General features: G+C 40.8%; 2 protein-coding genes across 2 annotated transcripts in view; one reads left to right on the forward strand and one right to left on the reverse strand.

Annotated features, from left to right (window-relative positions):
• The first annotated feature begins 214 nt into the window (after positions 1–214).
• Positions 215–6,927, forward strand: pccb (propionyl-CoA carboxylase subunit beta). Its single transcript, XM_053335058.1, has 15 exons — positions 215–456; positions 1,748–1,867; positions 1,950–2,018; positions 2,122–2,178; positions 2,371–2,484; positions 2,684–2,794; positions 3,086–3,194; positions 3,878–3,998; positions 4,083–4,164; positions 4,302–4,425; positions 4,666–4,773; positions 5,069–5,169; positions 5,597–5,695; positions 5,792–5,891; positions 5,986–6,927. The coding sequence occupies exons 1-15, from the start codon at positions 220–222 to the stop codon at positions 6,105–6,107; spliced, it is 1,674 nt and encodes a 557-aa protein (XP_053191033.1). The 5' UTR covers positions 215–219; the 3' UTR covers positions 6,108–6,927.
• Positions 6,928–8,651: 1,724 nt separating this feature from the next.
• The window catches only part of stag1a (stromal antigen 1a), a 47,029-nt gene continuing 29,618 nt past the window's right edge, over positions 8,652–26,062 (reverse strand). Inside the window, exons 2-32 of the mRNA XM_053335067.1 lie at positions 24,624–24,837; positions 24,118–24,238; positions 22,399–22,554; positions 22,104–22,200; positions 21,916–21,992; positions 21,055–21,259; positions 20,396–20,547; positions 20,053–20,126; positions 19,744–19,867; positions 19,431–19,529; positions 19,235–19,314; positions 18,660–18,767; positions 18,367–18,481; positions 17,985–18,102; positions 17,562–17,665; positions 17,104–17,196; positions 16,465–16,758; positions 15,684–15,754; positions 15,339–15,507; positions 14,006–14,098; positions 13,059–13,233; positions 12,750–12,889; positions 12,107–12,208; positions 11,845–11,993; positions 11,364–11,492; positions 11,033–11,235; positions 10,771–10,939; positions 10,551–10,667; positions 10,149–10,263; positions 9,943–10,023; positions 8,652–9,364 (exon numbers count right to left, since the gene is read on the reverse strand). Coding sequence (XP_053191042.1) covers positions 9,341–9,364; positions 9,943–10,023; positions 10,149–10,263; positions 10,551–10,667; positions 10,771–10,939; positions 11,033–11,235; positions 11,364–11,492; positions 11,845–11,993; positions 12,107–12,208; positions 12,750–12,889; positions 13,059–13,233; positions 14,006–14,098; positions 15,339–15,507; positions 15,684–15,754; positions 16,465–16,758; positions 17,104–17,196; positions 17,562–17,665; positions 17,985–18,102; positions 18,367–18,481; positions 18,660–18,767; positions 19,235–19,314; positions 19,431–19,529; positions 19,744–19,867; positions 20,053–20,126; positions 20,396–20,547; positions 21,055–21,259; positions 21,916–21,992; positions 22,104–22,200; positions 22,399–22,554; positions 24,118–24,238; positions 24,624–24,652 — 3,783 coding nt within the window. The 5' untranslated portion in view covers positions 24,653–24,837 and the 3' untranslated portion in view covers positions 8,652–9,340. The remainder of the gene's footprint in view (positions 9,365–9,942; positions 10,024–10,148; positions 10,264–10,550; positions 10,668–10,770; positions 10,940–11,032; positions 11,236–11,363; positions 11,493–11,844; positions 11,994–12,106; positions 12,209–12,749; positions 12,890–13,058; positions 13,234–14,005; positions 14,099–15,338; positions 15,508–15,683; positions 15,755–16,464; positions 16,759–17,103; positions 17,197–17,561; positions 17,666–17,984; positions 18,103–18,366; positions 18,482–18,659; positions 18,768–19,234; positions 19,315–19,430; positions 19,530–19,743; positions 19,868–20,052; positions 20,127–20,395; positions 20,548–21,054; positions 21,260–21,915; positions 21,993–22,103; positions 22,201–22,398; positions 22,555–24,117; positions 24,239–24,623; positions 24,838–26,062) is intronic.

Below are 26,062 nucleotides of genomic sequence, written 5' to 3' on the forward strand. Positions count from 1 at the left end.
AAATATCTGGTAGTGGTATCATAGACTGTATATGACATTCAGATTATAACACCACAGGAAAACCGGAAAACCTGACCCCTGTAGGCCCCGCCCATCCGCCTTTATCCACGAATCCCTTAATTCTTATTGGCTGTGAGAGCTCGCCCCCCGTTCACTATTGGCTGAAATCTCTGCCTCTCACTCCCCGCCTGCTGCTGTCACCCGAGCACTAGCGCAACCATGATGGCGGCCTTCGGTGTGGCTCGCAGCAGCTGCGGACTGTTAAATGGGTTGAGGATATCTTTCAGGAGTGTAGCACAGGTGAAACATGGCGCAGTCACGCCGCAGACGAACCACCGACAAGCCTGGCGCTGGTACTCGGTCAGCCACCTGTCCGTGAGGGAGAGAATCGAGGAGAAACGGAATGCGGCGCTAGTCGGGGGAGGTCAGCAGAGAATTGATGCTCAACATAAAAGGGTAAAGTCAGCTAACTTTGACTTTCTTTCACTCTTATGTTAACATGCATTTAGCTGAGCATGTGTGCACCTTTTCAGTCTTATCTACTTCATTTAAACTGGCAGCAGGGGTGGTTGAAGGGTGAAATGCCTGGCTCAAGGGCTCCAAGTCACACCATGCCTGATTTCATGCACAGAGCAGTTTAAAATGCATATAATACTTAATTCAATGCATTGTACACATTTCCTCCTAGTCAGCTTTTCATGCTTGTGGTTTCAGCTGGAGGGGATAGTGTTTATACCTACACATGCACCTGATAACAGTTTCTTTTCTTGATAAACTTCCATCTTGTGCCCTAGAGCAAGGCACTCACTCTCTGCCAAATTCAGGTAGAAGTTCTAGTTCAAGTTTAAACAAGAAGGTTGAATAACAAAGCCTTAAAACATTCCCCAAGTTGTTTGTGAAGCACATGTGGGTGCAATTTGGATATGACAACCACAGTGTCCAATGTGACAGCCCATATGTGACATGTGATTTACCTACACTGATACTAAGATATATTTACATGTACCATGCAGAAAAGTTTTAGACATTAAAAGTATACTTTCAAAAATATTACCATGAATCTTGTTTATTCATCAATTAACTTCATACAAAGTTCAGTAAACAGAAGAAACTAAATGAAATTGCTCGGCAGGCTGATAGTATAAAGCGTCTGTGAATTTAGGTGTTTTAGATGCTTCATGTAATTCCAGACTGATGAGTTGAGATCAGATTCAGGACTATGTGGGTGCCTGCTCTGGCTGTATGTTTGGGGTTGTTGTCATGGTGTTGAATAAATTTGAGTCCAATCAGACGCTTCCTTCATGTATTGCATAATAGAAAATAATCTTAGCACTCAATATCAAAACACTTTTCACAGTCCTGTAGATATCTGGGAGAATAAAGTCACTGTCAGAGATGGAATGAGTAATGTCATAAGTAAAGCAATAAATACGTCAGACCAGAATATTGGTCAGTGATTACTTTTTGCAGATATATCTGTATGAATAAATGTGTAACAAGACTTTTCTGTACAGACATACCAAAGATATTTTTGAGGTCATGTAAAGACAGTGTCATCCTTGCATGGTTTTCATCAGAGAGTACTTCTTTTCAGTTTGGGGGGTTAATTAATGTAACCATTGGACATAGCTCCAATTTGCTCAAATGTATCAATATACATTAAGTCCTTTTACCTGCATGCTACCAGGTCAATTAGTGATGTATTCTTTCAGGTTAATGTGTAGTTACGTGGTGTTATGTGTTACAGGGTAAGCTGACAGCCAGGGAGCGAGTGGAGCTTTTGCTGGACCCTGAATCCTTTGTGGAGTCGGACATGTTTGTGGAGCATCGCTGCTCCGACTTCGGCATGGAGCAGGACAGAAACAAGGTGACTGTCACAAGAGTATCCTGCTTTCCTCCCCTCCTCTTGGGTTTTCCTGTCCTCATATCTTTTCCTCTCTCTGTCTTAGTTCCCAGGGGACAGCGTCGTGACAGGCCGGGGCAGGATCAATGGCCGCCTGGTTTATGTGTTCAGTCAGGTACAATGTGTGGTTATATTATAGTGATCCTTATATTCTGGTAGCTGTTTAACTTGTGTAATATTCTCTGTATTTTTGTTTTGTCTTCTGCTGTTTCCCTCAGGACTTCACAGTATTCGGTGGCAGTCTGTCTGGAGCTCATGCACAGAAGATCTGTAAGGTAAATAAAACTAAAAAGAGGGATAATGTACAAAAAATGCCTCAATGTTGGCATTACATATTCAGTAATTGTTCCCTGTCAATTATGAGAATATTAATTAGAATGCTGCATGTGTTTTTGCATCTTATCAATGGTTCCTGCTCATTCAAACACTATTTCGGATGTGTAACCCTTAAATGTTTCTGTGCTCAGATTATGGACCAGGCCATGATGGTCGGAGCCCCAGTCATCGGGTTGAACGACTCCGGTGGAGCTCGGATCCAGGAGGGAGTGGAGTCTCTGGCTGGATATGCAGATATTTTCCTGGTACATGACTGCTCACTGAATGACATCATAAATCCCCCAAAATCATATGTTGTTGCTGTTAATTGTAGGATTACTTTCTGAGAGGAAGCGCTTATGTTTTGGTGGATTTAACATTTTAAATAGCCAGAGTTAGTTATTGTTACATGTATCACAATGTGTTTTCAAAGTCACACTACAACCAAACGTTCTCCTTCTCCAGAGGAATGTGACGGCTTCAGGAGTCATCCCTCAGATCTCTCTCATCATGGGTCCCTGTGCAGGAGGAGCCGTCTACTCTCCCGCCCTGACAGATTTCACCTTCATGGTTAAGGTATAAAACTGCACAAATACAATTAAAATACAAATCTACACACTGATTATAATTAGCATTAAAGAAGGAGGGAAGAATAAATACAATAAACTGTTTTCTTTTCATTTAATACTCAATTTAATTTGATTTCAGCTTTAACAAACAAACAAACATTATTCTATTCCAGACAGTCTTGTTTCAAGGAATATATACTTTTTCACAATACCCTGACAAGCTTGTGTGTGTGCGTGTGTGCGTGTGTGCGTGTGTGCGTGCGTGTGTGCGTGTGTGTGTGTGTGTGTGCGTGTGTAGGACACATCGTACCTGTTCATCACAGGACCAGATGTTGTGAAGTCTGTCACCAATGAAGATGTGACTCAAGAGGAGCTGGGCGGAGCCAAGACGCACACCACCGTGTCTGGTTAGCTTTTTCACATAGCGTAGAAAACATGATTACGGTCGGGTATCAAAATGACCCAGTACCAATTAATATTGAAACAGTGAAGTGATGCCTGCATTTGATCCTTTTTTGTACTTTTTTTGTTTTGGTTTTGCTTGCATCCAATCACTGCAATTGTTCTTTAGTTTAATGCAACATGTGATAATTTGGCCCACTACTGCAGCAGCTACCATACACCCATACAGTCTGTGTGGATGAAGTCCAGCACAGTGTATTTAAAGGAGTTGGTTGTTCAGTGTGCTTGGATGCCACAAAAATAAATATTATAATCATTTTCAAAAATAAAAGTACATTATTGGTATTGGTAGGGTTAGGGGTTACTGTACTGGTATTGGTACTGGTATCATTTTTTAAACAATATCCAGCCCTAAACATGACCCTTTTTAAAATCTTTCATCTTTATTTCCAAAATCAGTCTCATGGTGCTGTTATTATGTGGTTTTTAAATAGGAATCTCGTTCTTTGCTGTCTCAGTTCTAGTCCATTGGCTATTTTTATATAACAGTGGAGTCTATGGAAACTGATGCAGGATTACTTGTCATATTGATATGCCAACTTTGCGGTAACTCATTCATTCTGACACTTGAGAAGAAATACAGTCTTCACAGTCTAATAACCATCCGTCTCTCATTTCTTCTTCTCAGGTGTGGCTCACCGTGCATTTGAAAATGACATTGACGCCCTGCTCAACATGCGAGAGTTCTTCAACTTCCTTCCACTCAGCAATCAGGACCAGCCCCCCATGAGAGAGTGCCACGACCCCAGGTAATCAATCACATCGCCCCTTCACTTTTCTGATCAGTTTTCATTTCAACATGTGTCTGATCAGTTGTTCCTTTTTTGCTTCAGCGACCGTCCTGTTCTTTCATTGGATACCATCGTCCCCTTCGAGTCAACTAAAGCCTATGACATGTTGGACATCATTCATGCAGTATGTCACACAAACACACACACACACACACACACACACACACACACACACACACACACACACACACGTACCTGCAGCCACATTTCATCTAATTTCAGCCACTTTTAAACATTTCCACTCTTCACACATCTGTCCAGATCGTAGATGAGAAGGACTTTTTTGAGATCATGCCCAACTACGCCAAAAACATTGTGGTGGGATTTGCCCGCATGAATGGACGCACCGTAGGAATTGTGGGTAACCAGCCTAAAGTGGCTTCTGGTGAGTAAAGAAACAAACATACAAAAGGAATAAGTTACTTGTATATGAATCGGGTAATTTTAATTATCTGCACGTTTTTATTCTTTTTTCTATTTTTACTCTTTTTAATTGTACGTGCAAACAAGCTAAGTCTCAAAAAGAGCACAACTGGAGAAAATTATCAACAATTTAAAACACCTGTTTCCTGATTATGTTCTCATCTTTTTATTTATTCCATAATTTCTCTGCCTTGATCTTCAGGTTGTTTGGACATCAACTCCTCTGTGAAGGGAGCCCGTTTTGTACGCTTCTGTGATGCTTTTAACATTCCCATCATCACCTTTGTGGATGTGCCAGGCTTCCTGCCAGGTATTCCTTTAATAAATCTCAGTGTATAATATATAACAGCTGAGGGTTAAAAGCACAGAGTAATCCAGCTGTTGACCAAACTCCAGTTAAAACAGCAGAATGTTTTTGGATTGTGGTGTGTGTCCAAAAAGTAGTGTGGGGTTCACTTGTTGGTTCAGAGAATGAAGCGGTAAATCTGATTTTCCTGCTTCTGTGAACATCAGGATTTATGGAGGAGGTTTGCAAAGGTGGCAAAAAGCTAATGGAGCAAGATGTTTCTAAATCTTAGATGATTTATAAATCTGGTTCTCAACAGGTACCGCTCAGGAGTATGGAGGCATTATCAGACATGGAGCCAAACTGCTGTATGCCTTTGCAGAGGCCACCGTCCCAAAAATAACCGTCATCACCAGAAAGGTATGTGTATGTGTGTGTGTGTGTGTGTGTGAGAGAGACAGATAAGGAAAATCCTATAAAGTGAAAAGATTGTAGGATCCAGGTTAGACTTACAATAAGATTTAAAGCTTTAAAGGTTTGGGTTAAAATGAAGATACAATTCTTCCTGGCTCAGTGTAGGGCTTAAGGTGGAATGAAAGTGTGATGTAGGGGTATCTGTTTGGTGCTACTTATTTTGATTATATGTTGGAGGTTTGCCCAAACTACTACTACTTTGCCCTAACCTCCTGTAGCTGGGCTGCCATACCAATGTAAAACTATTGGGAGACATTCATTGATAAGGGTTTACTTGTGTTTAGAAAATAATGTCAAGTCATTTCAGGTCAGGAAGATGTTAGTGCGAGTATCTACTACATAATCATTTTGTGTGTGTGTGTGTGTGTCCTAGGCTTATGGAGGAGCCTATGACGTGATGAGCTCCAAACACCTTAGAGGAGACGTGAATTACGCCTGGCCCACGGCTGAGGTTGCTGTTATGGGTGCCAAGGTACAAACACCCTCATTCTTTATGTTTCTTGCTGTCTCTCAATCTTTCTTTTTTTGAGTTGACAGAGTGTATGAACTGTTTCTTTTTCCGTCTCAGGGTGCTGTTCAGATTATCTTCAGAGGGAAGGAGAACCAGGCGGAGGCAGAGGCCGAATACGTGGACAAGTTCGCCAACCCGTTCCCAGCTGCTGTCAGAGGTAAATAAGTAAAAACTGTTTCCCCCTCCAAACTCTCGTCTTTGTGTATAAATGCATCTAATACGCCTCTCTCTGAACAACCATTTGTTTTAAGGTTTCGTGGACGACATCATCGAGCCGTCGACCACTCGCAAGAAGATCTGCGACGATCTGGAGGTGCTGGCCAGCAAGAAGCAGGTCAACCCCTGGAAGAAACACGCCAACATTCCTCTGTGAAACACGCATCCCCGGTTTCCACAGGAACACTATCTAAAGGCACTGTGGGATTCTCCTCATAGTGACTGTAAAATCAAATGATCTGCAGTGGTATGATGACTTTGGGAGCAGTTTGTCATATCTCATTGGTATTTCTCCTTGCTGTTGGTTTAAAACTGTCATTTACCACTATACTGAATGCAGCACGTAAAGATACAATTCCTGATTTTGTTAGCGCCCAATCTCAGCTGCATAATTCCTTAATCTCCAGCCAGCTCACTGCTTATAATTCAAACTGTCAACTATGCTAAAGCACCCTGAGCTGTGAGGAAATCTGGGAGAAATATTATTACCCTTAAACCAAAATCTTGAGATCTGTCTTTACCACTGATATGCAACATGTTATTGGGAAAATCCTGACATACTGTACCTGGATGGAATAATACATTAATAACACACATTTTAAGTAGTGGCCATATTGGTCATTATTTTTGCAATCCTACAAGTTTGTATCTGAAAGGAGATATCATGTACCGCCAAAATAAAACACAGGTGACTGCTAGTGGGGTTGTTATAGCAGAACATGCAAACCTTACTGTAGTTTGTTTTGTTTCCTAGTGGTTTATGTACTGTATTTAGTTATTTGAGGTGTCTCGTGTGTACAGTAGTTTGCACTTCCTGTTGCACTTGTGTTTTTAAAATCCTCCGTCTAGGTCAAGAAACATGTCACTCTCACAACCTGGAATAGTGCCTTTTCTCTCCGGCAGACTCATCTGCTGTTTGTAAAATAAATCATGGATTTAACACCATGACGTGTGTTTTATTTACCAGCTTATCACTTTCCATCACTAAGTTACAGTGTCATGAGTTGATTTGATGAATAATAATGATGTAATCCTTAAAGTACTGGTTTCAAAAACAATGCTTTATCCAATATTTAGTGTGTGTCTGTAGATACAAAGGTACTAAATTTCGAAAGAGTTGAAATATTCTAATTATAAGTGAAAAATGATAAAGTCAAGTTAATACTTTCATTGTAAAAGTTAATGAGGTGTCTGCATGTGTAATAAAATTTTATTTCCTTCAATTCCTTCATATCAAAACAGAAACAACGGTACAGATCAGAACCAGTGTACACAGTTTCAGTAAGAAAAAACAATCAAAAACTCAAGGTTGAATATTCACTTATTTGAGCTTTCAACCGAATCACACGATAGAATTTGCAGATTGAGTTTGTTCAGCTGCCTTTTGAACACTTCAAGGAAACGAGAAGTCTAGAGGTGCTCAAGAATAATGAAACATCAACAGCTCCATGGCAACTAAGCAAATGTCATTCATTTGAAAGCTCCAAAACAAGCAAGTAAGTGAGGCCTTGAGTTGAGATTGTTTCAAGGCTATAAATGAGCAGTCAAGCTTTACAGTTATAGTCTACTATGAAAACAGTACAAAAAGTTGCAAAAACAAAGGCACACACAAACATCGGTCCATAAATTGATTACAGATTTTATTTTATTAAAAAGAATTTAGGTTCACAGAAAAAAAAAAAAAAACAGGCTTTTAGAGCATTTTAGGGCAACTGATGTCTACTGCACTGCAGAAAAGATCCAATTGTCTCTGATATTTACATGAGGACTGCCGAGCCAGCCAATGGGGGGGGGGGGGGGGGGAGTTGTAAAATGATTGATTAACCAACAGCGGGTGAATAAAAAGATATGGCTGGACACATAACCACATTCAAACAAATCTGTCAGACATAAAAGATCCATCACTGCACTGGATATGAAGGGTGAGAACAACAAATCTTTAAACTCCTTGGATCAGTTTAACACTGTTTGCACGTGTAAAAACTTCAATTTCAGCAGAAAAAATGAACAAACCCAACAAAGAATCTGCTGTAATACTGAACTATGAAAAAAAACGATTACAATCAGACCATACAGCGCTTAAAAGCTTGTATCCCACGGCAACAATCTGAGTTTAGTAACCATTAGATATGAGATACAGGTTTGGGGGATAAGGGGTGGGGGGGAGGGTGGGGGGGTCTGGAATATAAGTATGTAGGCCACAATTTGGCAACGAACAAGATACATATTCAAGAAAAACCTGTACAAACATCAGACAAAAACAAAAACACACTTGATTTAAAACTTTAGTACTAAAGCTACAGAATTCAAAATATGTTTATTGTCTTTTTTTAAAACTTTTTTTTACTTCAAAAAGCTGTTATCTGGGTGTGTGTGTGTGTGTGTGTATGTGTGTGTGTGTGTGTGTGTGTGTGTAGAATGTTTCCAAGATCTGAGGGGTGGAGTTTTCGTCCGAGGTCGGTGGGGTGCGGCTTCATTGTTAAATGACAACACTCGCGCACACACACACACACATACACACACACACACACACACACATAAGACAGTTACATCATTTCTTCTGAGTCAGCCTACGTATTGTCGACCTCTTGTGTGCACGTGTGACCACTGAACCATCATCACCAACACTTTACACACACACACACACACACACACACATCACGCACCAGCAGCACCACCACATACAAGGACTCAGATGGCAAACAGAGAGAGGAGAGAAAAGAGGAGGGGGTGAGGGGGGGGTGGTAATAAGAGCAAAGATATAGAACATTTAGTGTTGAGATCCACTTTATGTCGGATTTAACCAGACGGATCGAAGTGCGACAACAAAGGAAGGGTGTGTGTGTGTGTGTGTGTGTGGGGAGGGGTGGGGGTGTGGGGGGGGTTGGAAGGGGCTGTACAGAGTGTTACGCTGCTCTGTGCTGCTGATAAGGAGCGAAACCAAACAACTGTACATCTGTGTAACAGGGAACCATAAAAACTGCAGGTACTCGTCGGCCTGGGGCTGCAGGATCACTTGGCAAGAGCGCCATCAGAGCTAAACCGACAGGAGGCGGAGGAGGAGGAGGAGGAGGAGGAAGAAGAAGAGGAGCGGGGTGAAGCTCCTGAATAATCTGTACTAGATTCTGGATCCTCTGGCCCAACCTGAAAGAAACAGAGCGGATCCTCAACTCCACGCTTCCAACCGACGCGGGATCCATCAGCAGATCCCGCTTGACAAATATCCTTCCATCGTGTCTTACAGAAAGAGAAAAGTACTTCGACAATGTTTTTTTTCTTCTTCTTAAGAGTGTGATTGGCAGGTGATCTGGGTTAGACGGCCCAAAACCTCTCTTTTGTTTAGTCCTGATTTGGATCCTGATCTTAGGATCTTTTTGCCTCTTCCCCAGATCAGAACATGGGCATGCTGAATCCCTGGAACGGCAGAGAGAGGAAGACACTGTTAAGAAAATCTCACAAAAATGACCTCAGTGGCTGCAGAATGCAACAGCCTTTTTTTTTCTTTTTTTAAATCAAACCACTTGGGGGGATGGGGGGATGGGGGGAAGGAAAGTTGTCCAAATTCCCCTCATAGTGGCTTTAAATGTTTAGTGATATATTGTATATAATTTCAGATTAATCATTTACATGCAGAGCTGCAACTAATGTTTTAATACTAATTTTCACTAATTCCCCCCTGTAAGTTTATATTTTAAATTAATCAACTGTTCACAAATAATTCTAAAGGTAAAACTGTAAAAAAGAAGAAACAAAATACAAAAACTGAAGTTAATTTTTTAAAATAGGTTCCTAATAGTATATTGATTTAGTTTAAAACCTGAAAATATTTAATATTACTATCACAGAAGGCTGAAAATAAGCAGCACATATCAGGATTTTAGAGTCTGGAAGCAGTGAAATGACAAAACTAGTAATCAGCTTTCAAAAAAATTGCAAATAATGTTTGTGGTAATGCATTTTCATACGCCTACTAATTGAAATGTTTTACTTACCGACTCGTCCTCAATCATCGCTGCAGAGTCAAAGAAGTCCGGTCTTAATTCTGCCCTTTCACGTCTGTTCCTTGATGGCGGCTAGAACGTCCAAAAAAAGTAAAGAAAGACATTTAATAAAGAAGAAGAAGAAGAAAATTAGACAAAATAAAACAGGTCTGGAATTTCACAACTAAAGTTGAGCTACAGAAAGCGATGTTACTGACCAGGTCGATCACCATAGTGTCTTCGAATTCCTCGTTCATGTCCTCCAGCTGACCTCGCGATGACATCATCACGTCCTCGAAGATCGGCTCTGCGTCATCCTCCATCAGCCCGCGCCTGGGGCAGAGACAGATTTGATGTAATGGCTTTGTTTAACCCTTACATATTGCACAGGGTGTAATATATGACCCATTTTTGCATTTTAAAGAAAAAAATAAACAGCCCAAGAACATGATGACTTATCTTAATGTGACATTTTAACTTTGTGACAAATATTTTATGTACCACTGCTACAAATTTTGATTGAACGTACAGCTCCATACCTTCATAAAAAAAGTGTCAGGTGCACGTTTGTAGTGAGGATCAAAACAAACCAAACACCAAAACTAAAAACACACACTTACACAGTCTGCCGGACACCCTGATTGCTGCGTGACTTGATGTAGTTCAAGGCCGTCCGGTCCTTCCTGCTCACCTCATCCATCTTCTGCTGGCCGAGCCACGACATCTGCATCTGAGGACTGAAGACCAACGACACACTTTTAATATCTCATTCTGTGTATTTCTGCTTATATAAAAAGCTGAATTCCTGTAGAGTACTGTACAGTATGCGCATGCACTGACTTGTGTACAAAGTCGTTCTCTGATCCGGGTTCTGAGTCGGGGTCTGGCAAGTGTTCAGCTGGTCTGTTCTCTCGGAGGACTGTCGAGGTGAGCTGAGGAGTCTGCAGCGCCCCCGGTGTTTGTAAGGTGTCATTACGCATCAGCCACGAGCCCTCCACACTACTCTCCTCTGAAAATGAAAACAAAAAGAACGTTTAGAGTCTTTTTTTGGCTGTAACAGACCCACACCGTCATCTCTGTACGTGTGTGCTGAGCTGCTCACCCTCGATGCGTTTCTTGTGTATTGGCGGTCGTCCCTTCTTGCTGCGGACTGAGCCGGTCTTGCTGCTGGAGCCCGACGTGACAGACATGTGGTCCTCGTCTCCTCCCGTCAGCAGGCTGTTCCTGTAGGAGATCAGCGGCAGCCACACGTCCTCCCGACGCTCCGACATCGACTCCGACATGAACTTCTCCAGATACGAGTGGCTGTGGAGACGTGCGGCATTTTAGCATTTAGTTAGAATTCATCAAGCTTGAAATTAAAAGATAAAAAGTTTGAAGTGACAGATTGAGTTTTTTCCTGAGGGAAAAAAAAGATAGAAGGGAGAACTTACACTGTCTTTTTATCTTGGCGGATTAGTTTGGAGGAGAATTCACTCAAGACCTCCAGGAAAGCCAGGTTGATCGGAGGAAACTCTGGACCCCGAGGATTCTGGTACTTAAATGCAAACTCTATTCCATCCCTGACACGAGAGAAAGAGCACAGGATAGAGAAAGAGGGGAAACAGATAGTGAGAAAAAATGCATGTTTGGATATCAAGTTGGCTTTCTGACATTCTGAATGTTTTAGTGTTTTAAAGACAGCTTTTCTTGGTCTGGGCTTTTCAAGGAACTCTTCAATGAAATAAAATAGTAAAATGTTTAAGTTTTGTTTTACAATTTTAAGGAAGCATTACCAAGATGTTTGCTCATTGTTTCACATTTATCTAAAAACTTTCTAATTCCACTTAAACTTTAACATCAGTTCAAGCTTTGTTGATTTCCTCTTGGTCTGATTACAGCTGTAAACCTGATCTACTGTGCTCATGATCGTACTTGTGCAGTGTGGCGACGGCCTCTCTGGTTTTGATCTGATCCAGGCCGAAGGTGAGGGCGAAGCGTCGGGCCAGCTCCTTGATGCCACTCACATGAGATGATGTTCGGTCCAGGTTGGGACCCTGATCCTGCAGCAGCTCGTTGAACAGCTGCAAGGCACACACACAGACAGAGGAGTCCATTGATAAAGAGTTTGTGTTCATAAAGAATTACAAGCTGGACTGTGTGTGTATCTTGTGTTCAGTGTTTGTTAGCGGCTCACCTGCTGCAGACTGAGGATGAGAGTCTTGGCACAGAGAATCTTGTCCGTTTGTCTGGTTTTACTCAGAGTCTCCTTGATGATGTCACCGTAATCATTATAGTACTGAAAGATGAAACAAAACAGTAAGTTTAATTTGGTTATTAATGTTCAACCTCTGAGATTTTCAGTTGACAATTTCACAGAAAACCTTAATTGATAATAACTTGAAATTTGGACTTGGGTTGTCACAATTTTTTTTTTTTTTAACAAAATGTACTTTTTTTTTTCTTAAATCTCCTTGTTTATTTTACCTGTACATCATTGTTTTATAATGAATATGATAGCAAGATAAATAAGTTTCACTCCATAGTATACAGTGTCATTTTTTAGGATATCACAAATATTGTTAAGGATATGAAAACTACTGTAAATGTCTGTTCTGTCCTCTAGTACAGTCGAGATTAAAGATGACTCGGTTTTTGCTTTCAGCTACATTAAGCCACGTTTTCTCTGTTCTTCATTTTATCCTTTTTAATCACTGTTTTTTCTCATGTTCTTGTTTTGACCCCATTCCCATACTACTGTGCTCTCCTGTTTTTGTGTGTCCTTTTCATATTGCCATGTTATTTTATGTTGATCATGTCAAGTACAGATGAACAGTCACCTTCATGTAGTGTTTGAAGATGTCGGCAGCAGCGGGCATGTCTACGATGTCATAGATGATGAGTTTACAGAAAGCAGCTAGCAGGTTTCTCCTCTTGTGGAGAGCCTCGATCTTGTTGGCCTCATCCTCCTCGTCTCCTTCTACGAATGGAAAAGCAGAGGAAAGAGTTGAATAAGATGGGGCATTTTGTTGATTTATTTGTTCATTTTTTTGGATCTTTTTCTTTCCTTTATCTTTTTATCTTTTCCTTATGACCTGCATTCTAATAAGAGAGTTTGGGAGCTTATGAAAGATCTCTCTCTCTCTTACCCATGCTCTGGCTCTCATCATCCTGGTCGATGAAGACGTGGTCCAGGACGAAGTTGAGCAGCTCGTTCTGCAGAGTGCTGTCTGGGTTGAAGACCAGTGGCTGGAGGCCCTCCCTACCGCCAGAGACCAGCTGGTGACTGAAGATCATCAACAGGTCGCAGAGAAGCATGAACGCCTGAGCAGAGGGCACAAAGGAAGAGTCAGGGTTTGATGGAAAATGTTAACAAAAATGTGCTTGTTTGGTTAAAGTAACCAAAGGACTTTTTTGTGGGCAAAGAAGACAAATCCACTCATGTTCATCCATTGTCTTATGAGTAATCAAAGTAAAAGGATCTGTATGAGAAAATAAGGCTTAAAAATGTGTTACCCAAATGTTCTCATTACTTTGATCTATCTTACATTACAATAGAATTTGTTGATTTAAGTTTGCTTCCATGTGTGAAGCACATTGTGACCCAAGTATAGAAAAGTGTTCCATAAACAAAGATAAATATGTGAAACACAAGATTTACTCTCAGTTAGTGTTTAGAAAGTTCTCTTGTGCTTCCAGAAGTTGGCTGATGTTAAATATGAAGGATCTTGATTGCCTGAGCCGCATTCATCAACATTCAAGTTCCTTCTTCTAAACAACAAATATCGCAACACGGAACAACAGAAAACAGAAACGAAAACGACAGAAAACACTTTCTGAACAATAAAAAGTCCTGAAAATGTTCTTTTCAATTCAATTTCTACACTCTATTTTATCTATAACATACATAACTGAACAAATCAATCTGTCATCATCAGTATTCAGTAGCAGACATTGTGATGGTTATGACCAGTTTGTAGATGACAAATTACACTGTTTCCAGTTAGAAACAAGGTTTTTATTCACCATCAACTACTGTTTCTGACAGTTCTGTCCACAGAGAATTCAGAAGAAGACGGGTGTTATGTTTTCTTACTTGTTCTTTGACTGGTGTGTTGACGTTGGACAGGCACTGCTGGCACACAGCCAGGAAAGACTTCACTACTCTCCTGAGAGCCACCAGGTCATCCTGCACACACAGACACACACACACACACACACACACACACACACACACACACACACACACACACACACACACACACACACACACACACACACACACACACACACACACACACACACACACACACACACCATTAGCCATGTGTCACAGATAATGAGCCCATGAACAGGAATCAATAATAAACAGCAGTATCATTCAAAGCTAAATGTCTCACTCCAGATAATTGCACCAATGAGGTCATCACACTTTAATGAATTGTATCTATCGTCAACAGATGTCACTGATGCAGAAGAATCAATATGCTTATGTTCCTGCGGGTTGAGTCTGTCAAAGGGCTCAGAGAGTACAGCGGGACATGGCTGATTGATTAATGATGATAAAGTTTTATTTATTTTTTCATTCTTGACACATTATCTGTCCAAACCACAGGACATGACTACTACTATAAGTTATACTGTGCCATTATTTATTAGTGGTTGTGTACTCTACCACTATGTGCACCCTTACTATGCTGTATTTTGTATTTGTAGCATGAGTTTTTCATTTTATGGTCCATTTTTAACATTTGTTCAGACACAACATATGAAAAGCAAACACAGACTAATTTACAATCAATAAGTGTGGTCCATGTCAAATAAACAGGTTTAAAAACAAAAAGATCTGGTACATAATGTACATGTTGCAAAAGAAAGGAGCAGAACCCGATTCATATCAAGTTTAAATTAAGTTGTGAATATCCACTGTCCCTAAAAATGGCATCAAATTATGTACACACATTTCAATTTGATTTCATGTGTGCTAAAGTTATTAACTGTATTTAAAATTTTGAGTGCTTGTTTCAAATGTGTGATTGTCACTCACTCTGTAGGACTATAAATTAAAGTTTAAAAAGCTGATCTGTGTTAATGGTGAAGAATAAGAGAACGTCACATTTTATAAAACAAAGTGACAGAGGTTCAGACTTCAGTCCACCACAAACATCAGCCTTGGGACCTGCTGCCTGTGTGGTGTTTAGGTGTTAAATGAGATGGATGGAGGGTAAGCCCCTGGATCAGGGATCAGCATCCAGTCCAGTAGTGAGATAGATTTTTTACACCTAAGCTGCTCCACTGCAGAAATACAGATAAGCTCCTGTCCCCGTGGGCCACAGAGGCTCAGAAGTAACTCTGAGCCCCTGACTGAGTATAAATCTGGTATCTGAGTGAGGTGTTAAATCTCTGTCAGTGAGAGGTGTGCTCAGCACCTTGCTGGGAGCCCCTTCTGTGATCTTGACCAGCTGCCAGAGGATAGAGTAGTGGGAGCACTGCAGGGCCTGGACGGCTATCTGCTCTGGCATGGAGCCCTGCTCGATACCGGCCTTCAGCAGCCGGTAGCAGTTCCCGAACAAATCCCACCGCGTCAAGTCATGGGCGCTGAGGAAGGAAACAAGAGGGAAACATTTGGTTTCACAGTTGTGCTTTCATTCAACTTTACAGTACCTCATAAACTGACTGGTGCTGCAGAGTTTGTTATTGTTTGATTTATAATAGCATCCTGTTATTAAGTTCGAGGAATAGATAAAAGGTCAGAAGTAAAGAAAGTGTCTTACTTGTGGAAGGCTGTGAGTCTCTTGAGAGTAGATAAAACGTTGTAGATATCGTCATCATCAGCCTCCTCAGCCTGCAACACAACAAACATCTGTTAGTACAAAAGGACTAGACTTTATATCCGCCTACCTGAATTCAGAAAAAAAACTTAACAAAAAACAGAGACCAGACACTGACATTTAAACCTTTGAAGTGTTTACTCTGTAAAAATAAAAGTTTTGACAATCTTTACACTGCAGCTGAAGAAGAAAACCTTGTCCATTGATACTCTGTTCTTTTGAACAGAAAGACTAACTGTGGAAAACATCCACATTAGTTGACTAACTTAGGCAGCTGAAGTCTCATATTATCATAAGATAAACCTTTTTTAAATGTTTTTCTCAGTGTTTTCTCATCACTTACAGTGTAAGTGCATTATGAAGTGATCTTCTAATGTACAGTATGAACAGGACAGGAGGAACGATTACAGCAAGCACAACCTGTTTCAATGCTCATTTGGGCTCCTGATTGTTGTTCTGAGACAAAAATGAAAATTGTGAATCTGTCCTTTAAACTCAAAGGTAGAGCAAAATTATTCTAAAGACACACACTTTCACACTCCACGACATCATGGTGTTGCACTTAGTTGTTCACAAATTCAGTGTCAGTCGTATTTGTGTGATGAAGGAAAAAAAAGAGCTTAAACAGAAGTTCACACCTTGCCTACATCTATTCGTCTGCACACATTCAGCCTTCCTCTTTTTTCCCTTCCAAACCCACAACCAGCCACCCTGTCCGTCATACCTCCTGCAGCAGCTCTTCCACAGAGTGTGTAAAGCGATCGCTCATCTCGTCGATGAGCTGCGAGCGGGCGATGTCCACGCGGTTCATGATGGTGTATTCTTCAGAGCAGAGGATGCTGTAGGTCTTACTGCACGCTTCGAGCACGTCCATCTCGATGTGTTTCTCCACCACGAGCCGGATCTGCTTCAGTAAGGCGTCCAGGTGCTTCTCCATACGCCCAGCGCTGTACACGTCCAGGTCGAAGAATTGGGGGATCTGGAGCAGGTTGGCTACCTTCTCTGAGTCTACCTGGTACTGTAGCAGCGAGGAGATGGAGAGACAGGAGTTAGATAAAGAAGTCAGGACGTGTAGGACGTCACAAGCTGAAAACAAATGAACAGAGCAAGAAAACAACCCAACAAATCGGCCCATCAATCTGCACCTGACACTTTGTTTCTGCTCCTCAAATGGTCAATAACATTTGAAGTATTTAGCCAGCACACTTGTCAAGAGTGACACGCATTCAATAACACATCCCATAAATACATAAGTAACACTTCGATCAATTATTTCGACTAACAGATCAATCACCCAGCCCACTTGTTAATCAGTGCCATTAGTCTCTCTGTTGCTGGCCCTGTGCAGGCTGCAGCTTCTTACCTTGGATAACAGCATGGGCAGAGCCATGATGAAATGCTCAGTCAGTTTATTCTTATCGTCGATCTGGGTCTTCCTCTCCTTTGCTGTCAGCACCTGGACGAACACAGACAAAACTTAAGGCCAAGGGCTTTAGGGGTGTAAAAATAGGCAGGAAATGTGTTAGAAGTTAAACAAAATGGAAAATTCTAAACTCTTAACATGACCAGAAAGGGTTTATTGATGATATGATGAGTTATCCATGTGGAAAATTCTGCTGTTCCTTCTCTGCCCCCTGAGCAGACACTGATACAAAAGACCTTAAAACGCATGAAAATGGAAACAGGTTTTCAAGTCTTGCTCGAGGTCTTTGCAGGTATTTTCACGTGGCCTCTCATCTCAGCTGGCTCACCTTCTACTAACCTCTTACAACTCAAACTGAGTACTGACAGAATGGCTGAGGTGTGTTGTATTTGACCTACCCGTTTGCCGGTCCCTCTCCCAACAGGCGGGTGTGCCTCTGCTGCCTGCCGGATGGTGCAAACCATCAGTTCTATCAGTGCACTCTCCTGTCTGTCAGACAACACTGCATACAGATGAGGAGGAGCAAAGAAAACAGACAAAAAGAGAGAACAAAGAAAAACAAGGACACAAAAGGGAGAGTTAGATTGTCAGTGAAGGTCAAAAAGAGAATAACTGACTAAAAGAGACCAAGAGGGAGTTTCAAGGAATGAAATAGTATTGCATCATCTCTTCTTCATTTCATAGACTTAAAGAGAGGCCAAGAATGGTGCACGTGTGTGTGTGTGTGTGTGTGTGTGTGTGCGTGTGTGTGTGTGTGTGCGTGTGTGTGCGTGTGTGTGTGTGTGTGTGCGTGTGTGTGTGTGTGTGTGTGTGTGTCTTACACTCCTCTCCCTGCACAGGCTCCTCCAGCAGAAGTTCAGCCATGCATTCCCAGTCTTTCAGCAGCTCTTGAGAACTTTCCCACAACGAGTCCACCAGATAGGCTGCATGCTCATGGAGCTACACACAAACACACAGAAACCAAACTTAGTACATGTGTGCAGGTTTCGGGGACACTGTGTAAAAAAAATAGCTGAATAGAGAGCCTCTCCAATGATGTAAATGTGCCAGTTTCAGAGTTTTACTGCACTCCACCACACCAAAAGAACACAAATAACTATATATTATTTAAAAACATTAAACAATCCTTCTTCATTTAAGTATCTTTACAATATGTGTTGGTTACAGTGAGCGGGTGTGCACAAAACTGTGTCTAAGTGTTACCTCACTCTCCAGAAAGAAGAGCACTAGCATGCGGATGAGATTTCCGTTGGGACTGCTTCTCCCTCTGCGCTTTGCCAACGCTTCTTCTGCCTGGGGATCGTGACGACTGAACAATCTGACAGACAGAGAGAGAGGGAGGGAGGGAGGGAGGGAGGGAGAGAGAGAAATCAGGAGGAAAATTTAGAAAAGAGGAATAGATATACACCATGATTAAATGGCAAACAAGATATAACTTTCTTTCAGTTCAAAATAATAGTAATTTAGATCATTCAGAGGCCTCGGGATGGACTCACTTCCTGTGCAGGAACTCTCCAGCAGCGACAGCCACTGGCCGGTGGGCAGAGTAAACCAGGTGGTACACATTCTCACAGTCCTCATTGGACAAAGCGTCTTCACTGCCCCTGCAACAAACAGTCAAAATAGGTTACGCTCAGCACATCTATTTCAAAGTCATCCTCAGTAAAAATTAAAAAGGAGTAAGAGAATACAAATAACAGTGTAGCCATGTACAATAGACTTAAACTGTGAGGAAACTGTGACTAGGGATTGAAACTGTTGCTTTGTAATGGTGACACCAAATCAAATCAAATATGGATATATGTATTCAGCTGAAAAACTTAAATTAGTACTAAATGTATTAAGCGTGAAGGCATTCCCCTGAAACAGTGATTTATGTGTTCAATTTCACAAAGAACTGCAGTAAGGATCCAGGATATTTATGGGCCTAGTCTCCTCCAAATTTTAACAAGAAAACCAAAAACATGTGTGCTTTTGATAACTTGACATTTCTGTGATAATAAACAAAATGAACCAAGATCAAAATGCTGTATTAGTCCTGCCTGTCATGAACAGTATAAAAGTTACGCACTGCAGAATGAGTGTGACCAGTCTGATGGCCTCCACAGCCACATCATACTCCTTATCCAGTGTCATTGATACTATACGGTCCTGTTGAAACAGATGAGGGAAAGAACTGGGATCAATAAGCAAATTCTCTTTAGTGATCAGACATTTTTTTATTTTAAGTGAGTCATGATTCTGTTTTTCGTTCTTGCTGGCGTTACCTTGAAGCGGTTGGTGAAAAGTTCTAGCTTAGGGAACAATTCCCGGTTTGTGTACAGATTCTGCAGAGCCTTCAGACACTTCAGACGCACCTCTCCTTGCTGGTAAAAAGAGGAGAGACAGTTCAAGCTGAGCAAACATCACACAGAAAAGCAGATCCTGGTGGGCTGAAGGTTTAACATTCAGTCTTTGTGTAAATACCATCAGATTCTTTAAATTCATTCAGTAGCGGTGCACTAACATATCTATAAAACTTCTATCTAGTCTCAAGGACATATGAGGAACACCTAAAACAAGACTGTCTGTGTGACTCACCCTATCATGTAGTGTCCAACCAACATATTTCAGGTAACTATCATTAAGGAAAGCATCGCTGTACATCTTCATCCATACTCCTATCTCCTCAATACAGATGGCTCTGATCTCAGCAATTGCGTCTCTGTGAAACAAGAGGACAATCATCACTTTCATTTTTCAACATTTGACTTTTACAACATTATTCATATTTTACTGTCACTATTATCATTACAACTGACAGTGGGCCGCTGTTAAGCATCACTAAAACCACCTGCAACATCATCTTTCAACACATTTTAAATAGTGACGACCCAGTAGGAATTGTACCTGTAGCGATGCACAAAGATGCCTTTGAAGATGGAGTTCATCATATTCTCAATCTCATCTTGGTTTTCTTGAAGCTGTACAGATAAAAAAATCACACAGAAATACAGAAAGGATATCATTTTAAAAACACACTTGACAAACATTCTGTAATAAAGTGCTAAAGATTAACAGTGATCACAGCTGTTATTCCTAATTATTAACATTTTTTAATTCATTCCTGTGAACTTTTGGCATTGTTATTAGATCAGTATTTCTTAGTGTAATCCCTGAGATTCTGCATTGTGCTTACAAATACTCTGGATTACACAATTCTAGCTGAAAAGTCACATTGACGCTAACGAACCTCCTTCCTTTTCTGAAGCAGCAGTTCCAGCTTCTCGTTGGCTCGTTTGCCGGCTATCTTGTTCCTCTCAGCCTCGTACTGTCTCTGGGTGTTGTCCTGGTGGATGCTCAGGTTCAGCGCCACGTTCACCAGCGCCGTCATGAGCTTCATCGCTACGCGGAGGCAAACACATACGCGGCTCAGTGATAAATACACACTCAAAAAGCCTCAGACTGCGGCTCATAAGAAATAAGAAATAAGATTGTGTGTGACATTTTCTATCTCGTCTAGATTAAATAGTGTAATATCAAAAGTATACCAAAAATGAATTACAGAGAACTTGCAGCACACTAAATAGTCAGAGTCTAATCTTTCAAAAGCATGAAGATGTGAAAGTGAAGCAGTTGAGTCACACGTTTCATTAAATTTCAAGTGACAGGTGGAAGTTCTACTGTTAATCTCGCTGGATTTTAATCGTTTTACTGTCATCGCAGACTGTGAGCCTCTTTGAACAAGGCTGAACTATGCTATGATTATGACAGCTGTGTTATTACTCACTGCCAGCTGGTGTGGAGGTGTGTGTAATTTACTTACTGTAATTAATGTTCAGCAAAGTGCTGCACAAATAAATGTCTTTTTGAAGTCGCCACAAAATAGACTCATCAAATTGGTGCCGTTACCTGCTAATGTGGATGTGTGTCTGAAGGCTCGGACTTGGGAGTCGGACAGTCCGGTGAGGAGGGAGATCACTGTGTCCATCATGTACTCGTCGTAGATGATGCTGTACTGACACTGGCGGATCAAAACGCTGATGAACTCGCAGAAGTTGTAGCGGAACTTTTTCCACATTGGCCCGGGCATGGTGAGAGGATAATCACCACTGTCCTGTTGAAAAAAAAAAACACATGGAAGAAGTGATCAGAGAGAGATGGACCTTCAAAGCTCACTTCAGTGTCACAGTTAATTTAAAGAAATACTGGTCTTCAGATCGATTGTTCATATTATAATGTACAAGTGGCCAAAACAGTTCTTTTTCTTCACATTGTTGTATCACACTCTGGGGTGTTATTTTTATTGACATGGACACTTTTGATCATTCTGGCTGCTTGCCATGATTTTCTGGTCGTGTTTATTAAAAATGAAAGAGGCCAGAAGTCCTTTCATCTGCTCAACCACTGCTATTTGTTTGTAATTCTCGTCTCTGCTTGTTTTACTATGCGATTTCAAAAATGTGTCATGTGGTTGGAAGTTGGTTAGAGAAAGTAAAATAAATGAAAACTCATGTGAAATGTGTGATTTACACTGACAGTTTAAATATGATACATTAAATATTTCTGTTCAGACTTGGAAAAAACATCCAACTTACATTAGATATGAAAATAAACTAATCTGCAATCTAGCTTTAATTATCCAGTGGAGCATAATTTCGGCTATAATCAAAACCTGAGAAGAGCACACACACTGAGCACACAGCTTCAACTGAAAGGCCATAAATTAGCATTTCTAATAAATACTGCTGAACATGAAGTTCTCTCTGTTACCTCATCAAACTCCTCAGTCATCTTGCGGATGATCTCGGCGTTCTGCATGTTCCTGAACATCTCAATCCTCACAGTGCCTGGTGAGGATTTCAATTAGAGTCAGATTATTATTCCAGATGTCTGATACCAGCACACAGAACATGATATTTTTGTAAAAGGGCCATTACACTAAGTTGCAATAGTCTTACCTTTGCAACCTGAGCACTGGATGAAAAAGTTGATGAGGTCCAGCAGAGCCAAGTCTCTGTCCTGTTTATACGACTCGATCCATTCATCAACCACAGACTATACAAACACAAGTACAAAAGTGAAGTTTTAAAATATGTCCAACACATGTGTGAACTTGAAAAACTCGATTCAAATGACATGAGGCTTGCCCAAATGTTTCATTAGAACAGAATGCTGTACAGATTTATCTTAAAGATCTTTTCATTTAGGTTTCAGGTTTGCATTTTGAGCATGGACATATTCTTTTAAGCCCACCTGCATGGCACTCTTGCCCTGTTTGACCACTTCGAACAGGGTGACGGGGTCTCCACCGTCTCCATTATGTTGAGCCACACCGTTGGCTTTCCCTCGCCCTCTTGGTACGCCAACAGCTTTGTCTGTCGGCGACTTCCGGGGCTTCTTATTGGCCGCCTGGAGGGAGGGAGAAGTTGATTACAACTCTGAGAAAAAGTAACTCTTACTCATTTAGACAAACAGGTAACAATTAACCAGGGCCTGAATTTCAGCGCGGGATTGTGGGTATTGCGCACAATTTAATTGATTCCCGCAAATCCAACACTTATAATGCGGGAAATTCCCGCACACATTTACAGTGATGTATATTAATGTTCAACCAACGTCTGCAGCAGTGCTTACTGCAGGACGACTGGTCGGAACCGCTGTGTCCGACTGTCTGACTGCGACCCTGAACACACCTGTAGCTCTCTGTACCTCCCTCTAGCATAACACAGACAAGCTAACAGTGATATTAAGTTTAAGGAAACAAACACAGAGAAGCTAACAGTGATATTAAGTTTAAGGAAACAAACACAGAGAAGCTAACAGTGATATTAAGTTTAAGGAAACAAACACAGAGAAGCTAACAGTGATATTAAGTTTAAGGAAACAAACACAGACAAGCTAACAGTGATATTAAGTTTAAGGAAACAAACACAGACCGCTGGTTAAACTACATCATCTGAGGCAGAACCTGATGTCACCATTAACAACGTTAATCCTCAGACAGGTAACTGTGACGTTACTATAGTAACAAAATTCAGGCTAACCGGCTCAGAGTAAATGAACGGCTCCAAATAAACGTGTAAAATGTTGCGGTGGTGCGCGTTTTATCAGCTGATGTTACAAAACATCAATTTTAAGTCACTCAGATGTTACTCATTCAACAGACCTGAAGAGAGAGAGAGTGAGGCATATTCAACAAAAACATGACGCTACTGAAGCTGAATATAACTGTATAATACTATATAACTTGTAATTACCATAAAATATAGCTCAGAGAATAAGTTAACTATATAAAATAGATTCAATGATTTAACCTGTGCAATCTAATTTGATCCAATACAGCAGCTCTGCTATGAATTCTACATTTATGAAGCTTAAATACATTTTTTGACAAGAAGGTGAAAATTCTGCTTTATGTTCATTATTGAGTGATTGTGGTGTATTAGGGTGAATTATATTGACAGGTGTTCCTAATATTTTGTCCACTCCATTAACATACATGAGGAGGTACACCACCACCACTTAGTACAACCTCAGTAATAAACAAAGTAGAAAACTTAACTAAAAAAAAAAAAAGCAGAATTTATATCAGAGCTGTTGTATTGGATTGAATTATATTGCACATGTGTTCCTAAGAAGTTGCAGGTGACTGTAGTTCAGAGAATAAAACTACTAAAGCGTTTACTTAATAACTAATTACTATTTAATATAGTTCCTTAAATTGAAGGAAAGTGCCAAAATACAATCTGCGGTAAGAATAGGACAAGGTGCGACCTATAGTCCCCCCCCAACAAAGTAAAATCCCCCCTATATGAAGCATTTAAGGGGGGAATTCCCCCCTATTTTAAAAAATGAATTTCAGGCCCTGATTAACACATACAATCACACATGCAAACCAAGACAGTCACGCAGAAGTTACATCACTAATTTCCTCTTTCTGAACTTGCACACAACACACACTGAGCCTCATACCGGGGTTTGTTTTCCAGGCCTCCCTCTCTTCTTCTTTCCTTTCACCTCTGGATCTTCTATCTCACCGATGCTCATACTTAAGCCCACTGCATCTGTTGCCCCAGACTCATTGGATGAGTCCCTGAGGAAGCAAAACACTTTATTCAGCAACAGAGCCGATGACATTTTAAATAAAAAAGAGACAGATTATTCTAAAATGTATTAATTGGCAGTGAAGTTACTGTCTTCTCTTATGAAATATAAACATTGACATAGTTGTGTTTAGAAATCTTGTGCAAGGATTATGTTTTATAGTTCTGGTTACACACTGCAAATGTGAGTCACTCAAAAACTGAAGCAAAGGTTCAGGAGAATGTTTCAAAAAGGGCCACAGTAACATTATAATGTTAATAATGGCCATCTAATGCACAAAAGCATGAACATGTTTGCAATAAGCGGTGTTCAATTTTGCTACAATTCATGTTTTAGATTTTCTTTTTCTGTGCCTCGGTTAGTGTTTCACTCACTGTAGGACGGGGAGCTCTGAGGTGATCATCCTGGTAAGTTGGGGGTGGCGGTGAGGTGTCTAAAAGCGTATATATGTGTCTTCAGGACTGAGTGCGTTTTAGGTCCAAAGGCAAAAGGTACAAGACAGCAGCTCGGATGGGGGAAAGGTCTGGAGGGGCAGGGAAGAAAGGCTCCAGGACTGACTGCACTCTGGCACTTAACTCTCTTCAGCTCCTGAAAAAATACAGAAAAAAAGAGAAAATGATGTTAAAGCATAAATAAAAGCAAGTAACAACCATGATACTAATGATGTGGGTGCTTTATTGGAGCTATGCTGAAGTATGTGCAATAGCTAAGCATGTGCACATACAGACAAATCTCATTTAGACACTTTAGAGAAGCTGTAAAGTTACTGTTATGGATGTTTTGTTTTTAATTGAAGTGTGATACTCTAAAAAGTTTCAACACTGTTATACATCTGACAGTTTATATAACATCTAAAGCTTCAGTCTCAAAAGTGTCACAACTGTAAAATGTCCCTGAAAGCAGGGAGACAGAGAGAGAGAGAGAGAGAGAGAGAGAGAGAGAGAGAGAGAGAGAGAGATGGGCCAATCTTTCATTCTGGTGGAACAAGGTGTGGAGGTGGAAATGGGGAGAGGAGGACACCAACTGGTCGCTTTGAGAACTACGTCGGCAAAATATTGTGGGGAGTGTGGGGAGGATCGGCTCACAGTAGTGATGCTGTCAAACAATTGCAGTGACATCTCTGAGACTTGAAACAGTTTTCTTCACAAATCATCACAGTCCATAAATTTAGAAAAATATTATTGAATTTAAAGCAAGACCAGCTCAAAATATCAAGCTGCGACATCATTTTAAACTTTGTGAAAGTAAAACGCTAAAAAAAAAAAAGTAATTTAAAAGCAGAGACATGTGTTTTCCTCTGATTAAAAAAAGAAGAATGAAACAGTCAAGAGTCTTTGTTTGACAAAGGGTGGAGATAAATTTGATACCCAGCTATTTATGGCCTGCATTGTTAAGATTCCCAGGTGCCACACATGATGCAAACACTATGAAACAATCCCACAATGCCTTGCAGATAAAGCTGACAGCAGATGCAAATATTCACCCAGTAGACTTGCAACTACCTTAATTAAAACATATGTTGTCTACTTGTTTATATGCTAATGGGGAGCAAAGAGCAGAGGTGGTGCAATACCACACCTAACCACCGGAGGCAGTATGATCCACAAAGTCCTCTGTCTCAAAGTCCATCTCCAAACTGTCTAATTGGGTTTAACTGGGAGAAAGTGGACTAAGAAAAATCACCAAACACTCATCTAACTCATAACTCAGCTCCAGTTCATTTCTGCTCACTTTTAAACTATTTTAATAGAGTATTTTTCCCCAGAGTGTGTGTGAGTGTATGCGTGTGTGTTATAAAGTAGGTCTGGGCAAC

The sequence above is a fragment of the Scomber japonicus genome, chromosome 16, assembly GCF_027409825.1.
Source record: "Scomber japonicus isolate fScoJap1 chromosome 16, fScoJap1.pri, whole genome shotgun sequence".
In the NCBI taxonomy this organism is placed as follows: Eukaryota; Metazoa; Chordata; class Actinopteri; order Scombriformes; family Scombridae; genus Scomber; species Scomber japonicus.

Bases quoted from the DNA above. Each gene is read 5' to 3' on its own strand.
- pccb (XM_053335058.1), top strand. From the start codon at position 220: ATGATGGCGGCCTTCGGTGTGGCTCGCAGCAGCTGCGGACTGTTAAAT. The intron at 2,019-2,121 runs GTACAATGTGTG...TGTTTCCCTCAG, and splicing joins TGGTTTATGTGTTCAGTCAG to GACTTCACAGTATTCGGTGG. The intron at 5,696-5,791 runs GTACAAACACCC...TTTCCGTCTCAG, and splicing joins TTGCTGTTATGGGTGCCAAG to GGTGCTGTTCAGATTATCTT.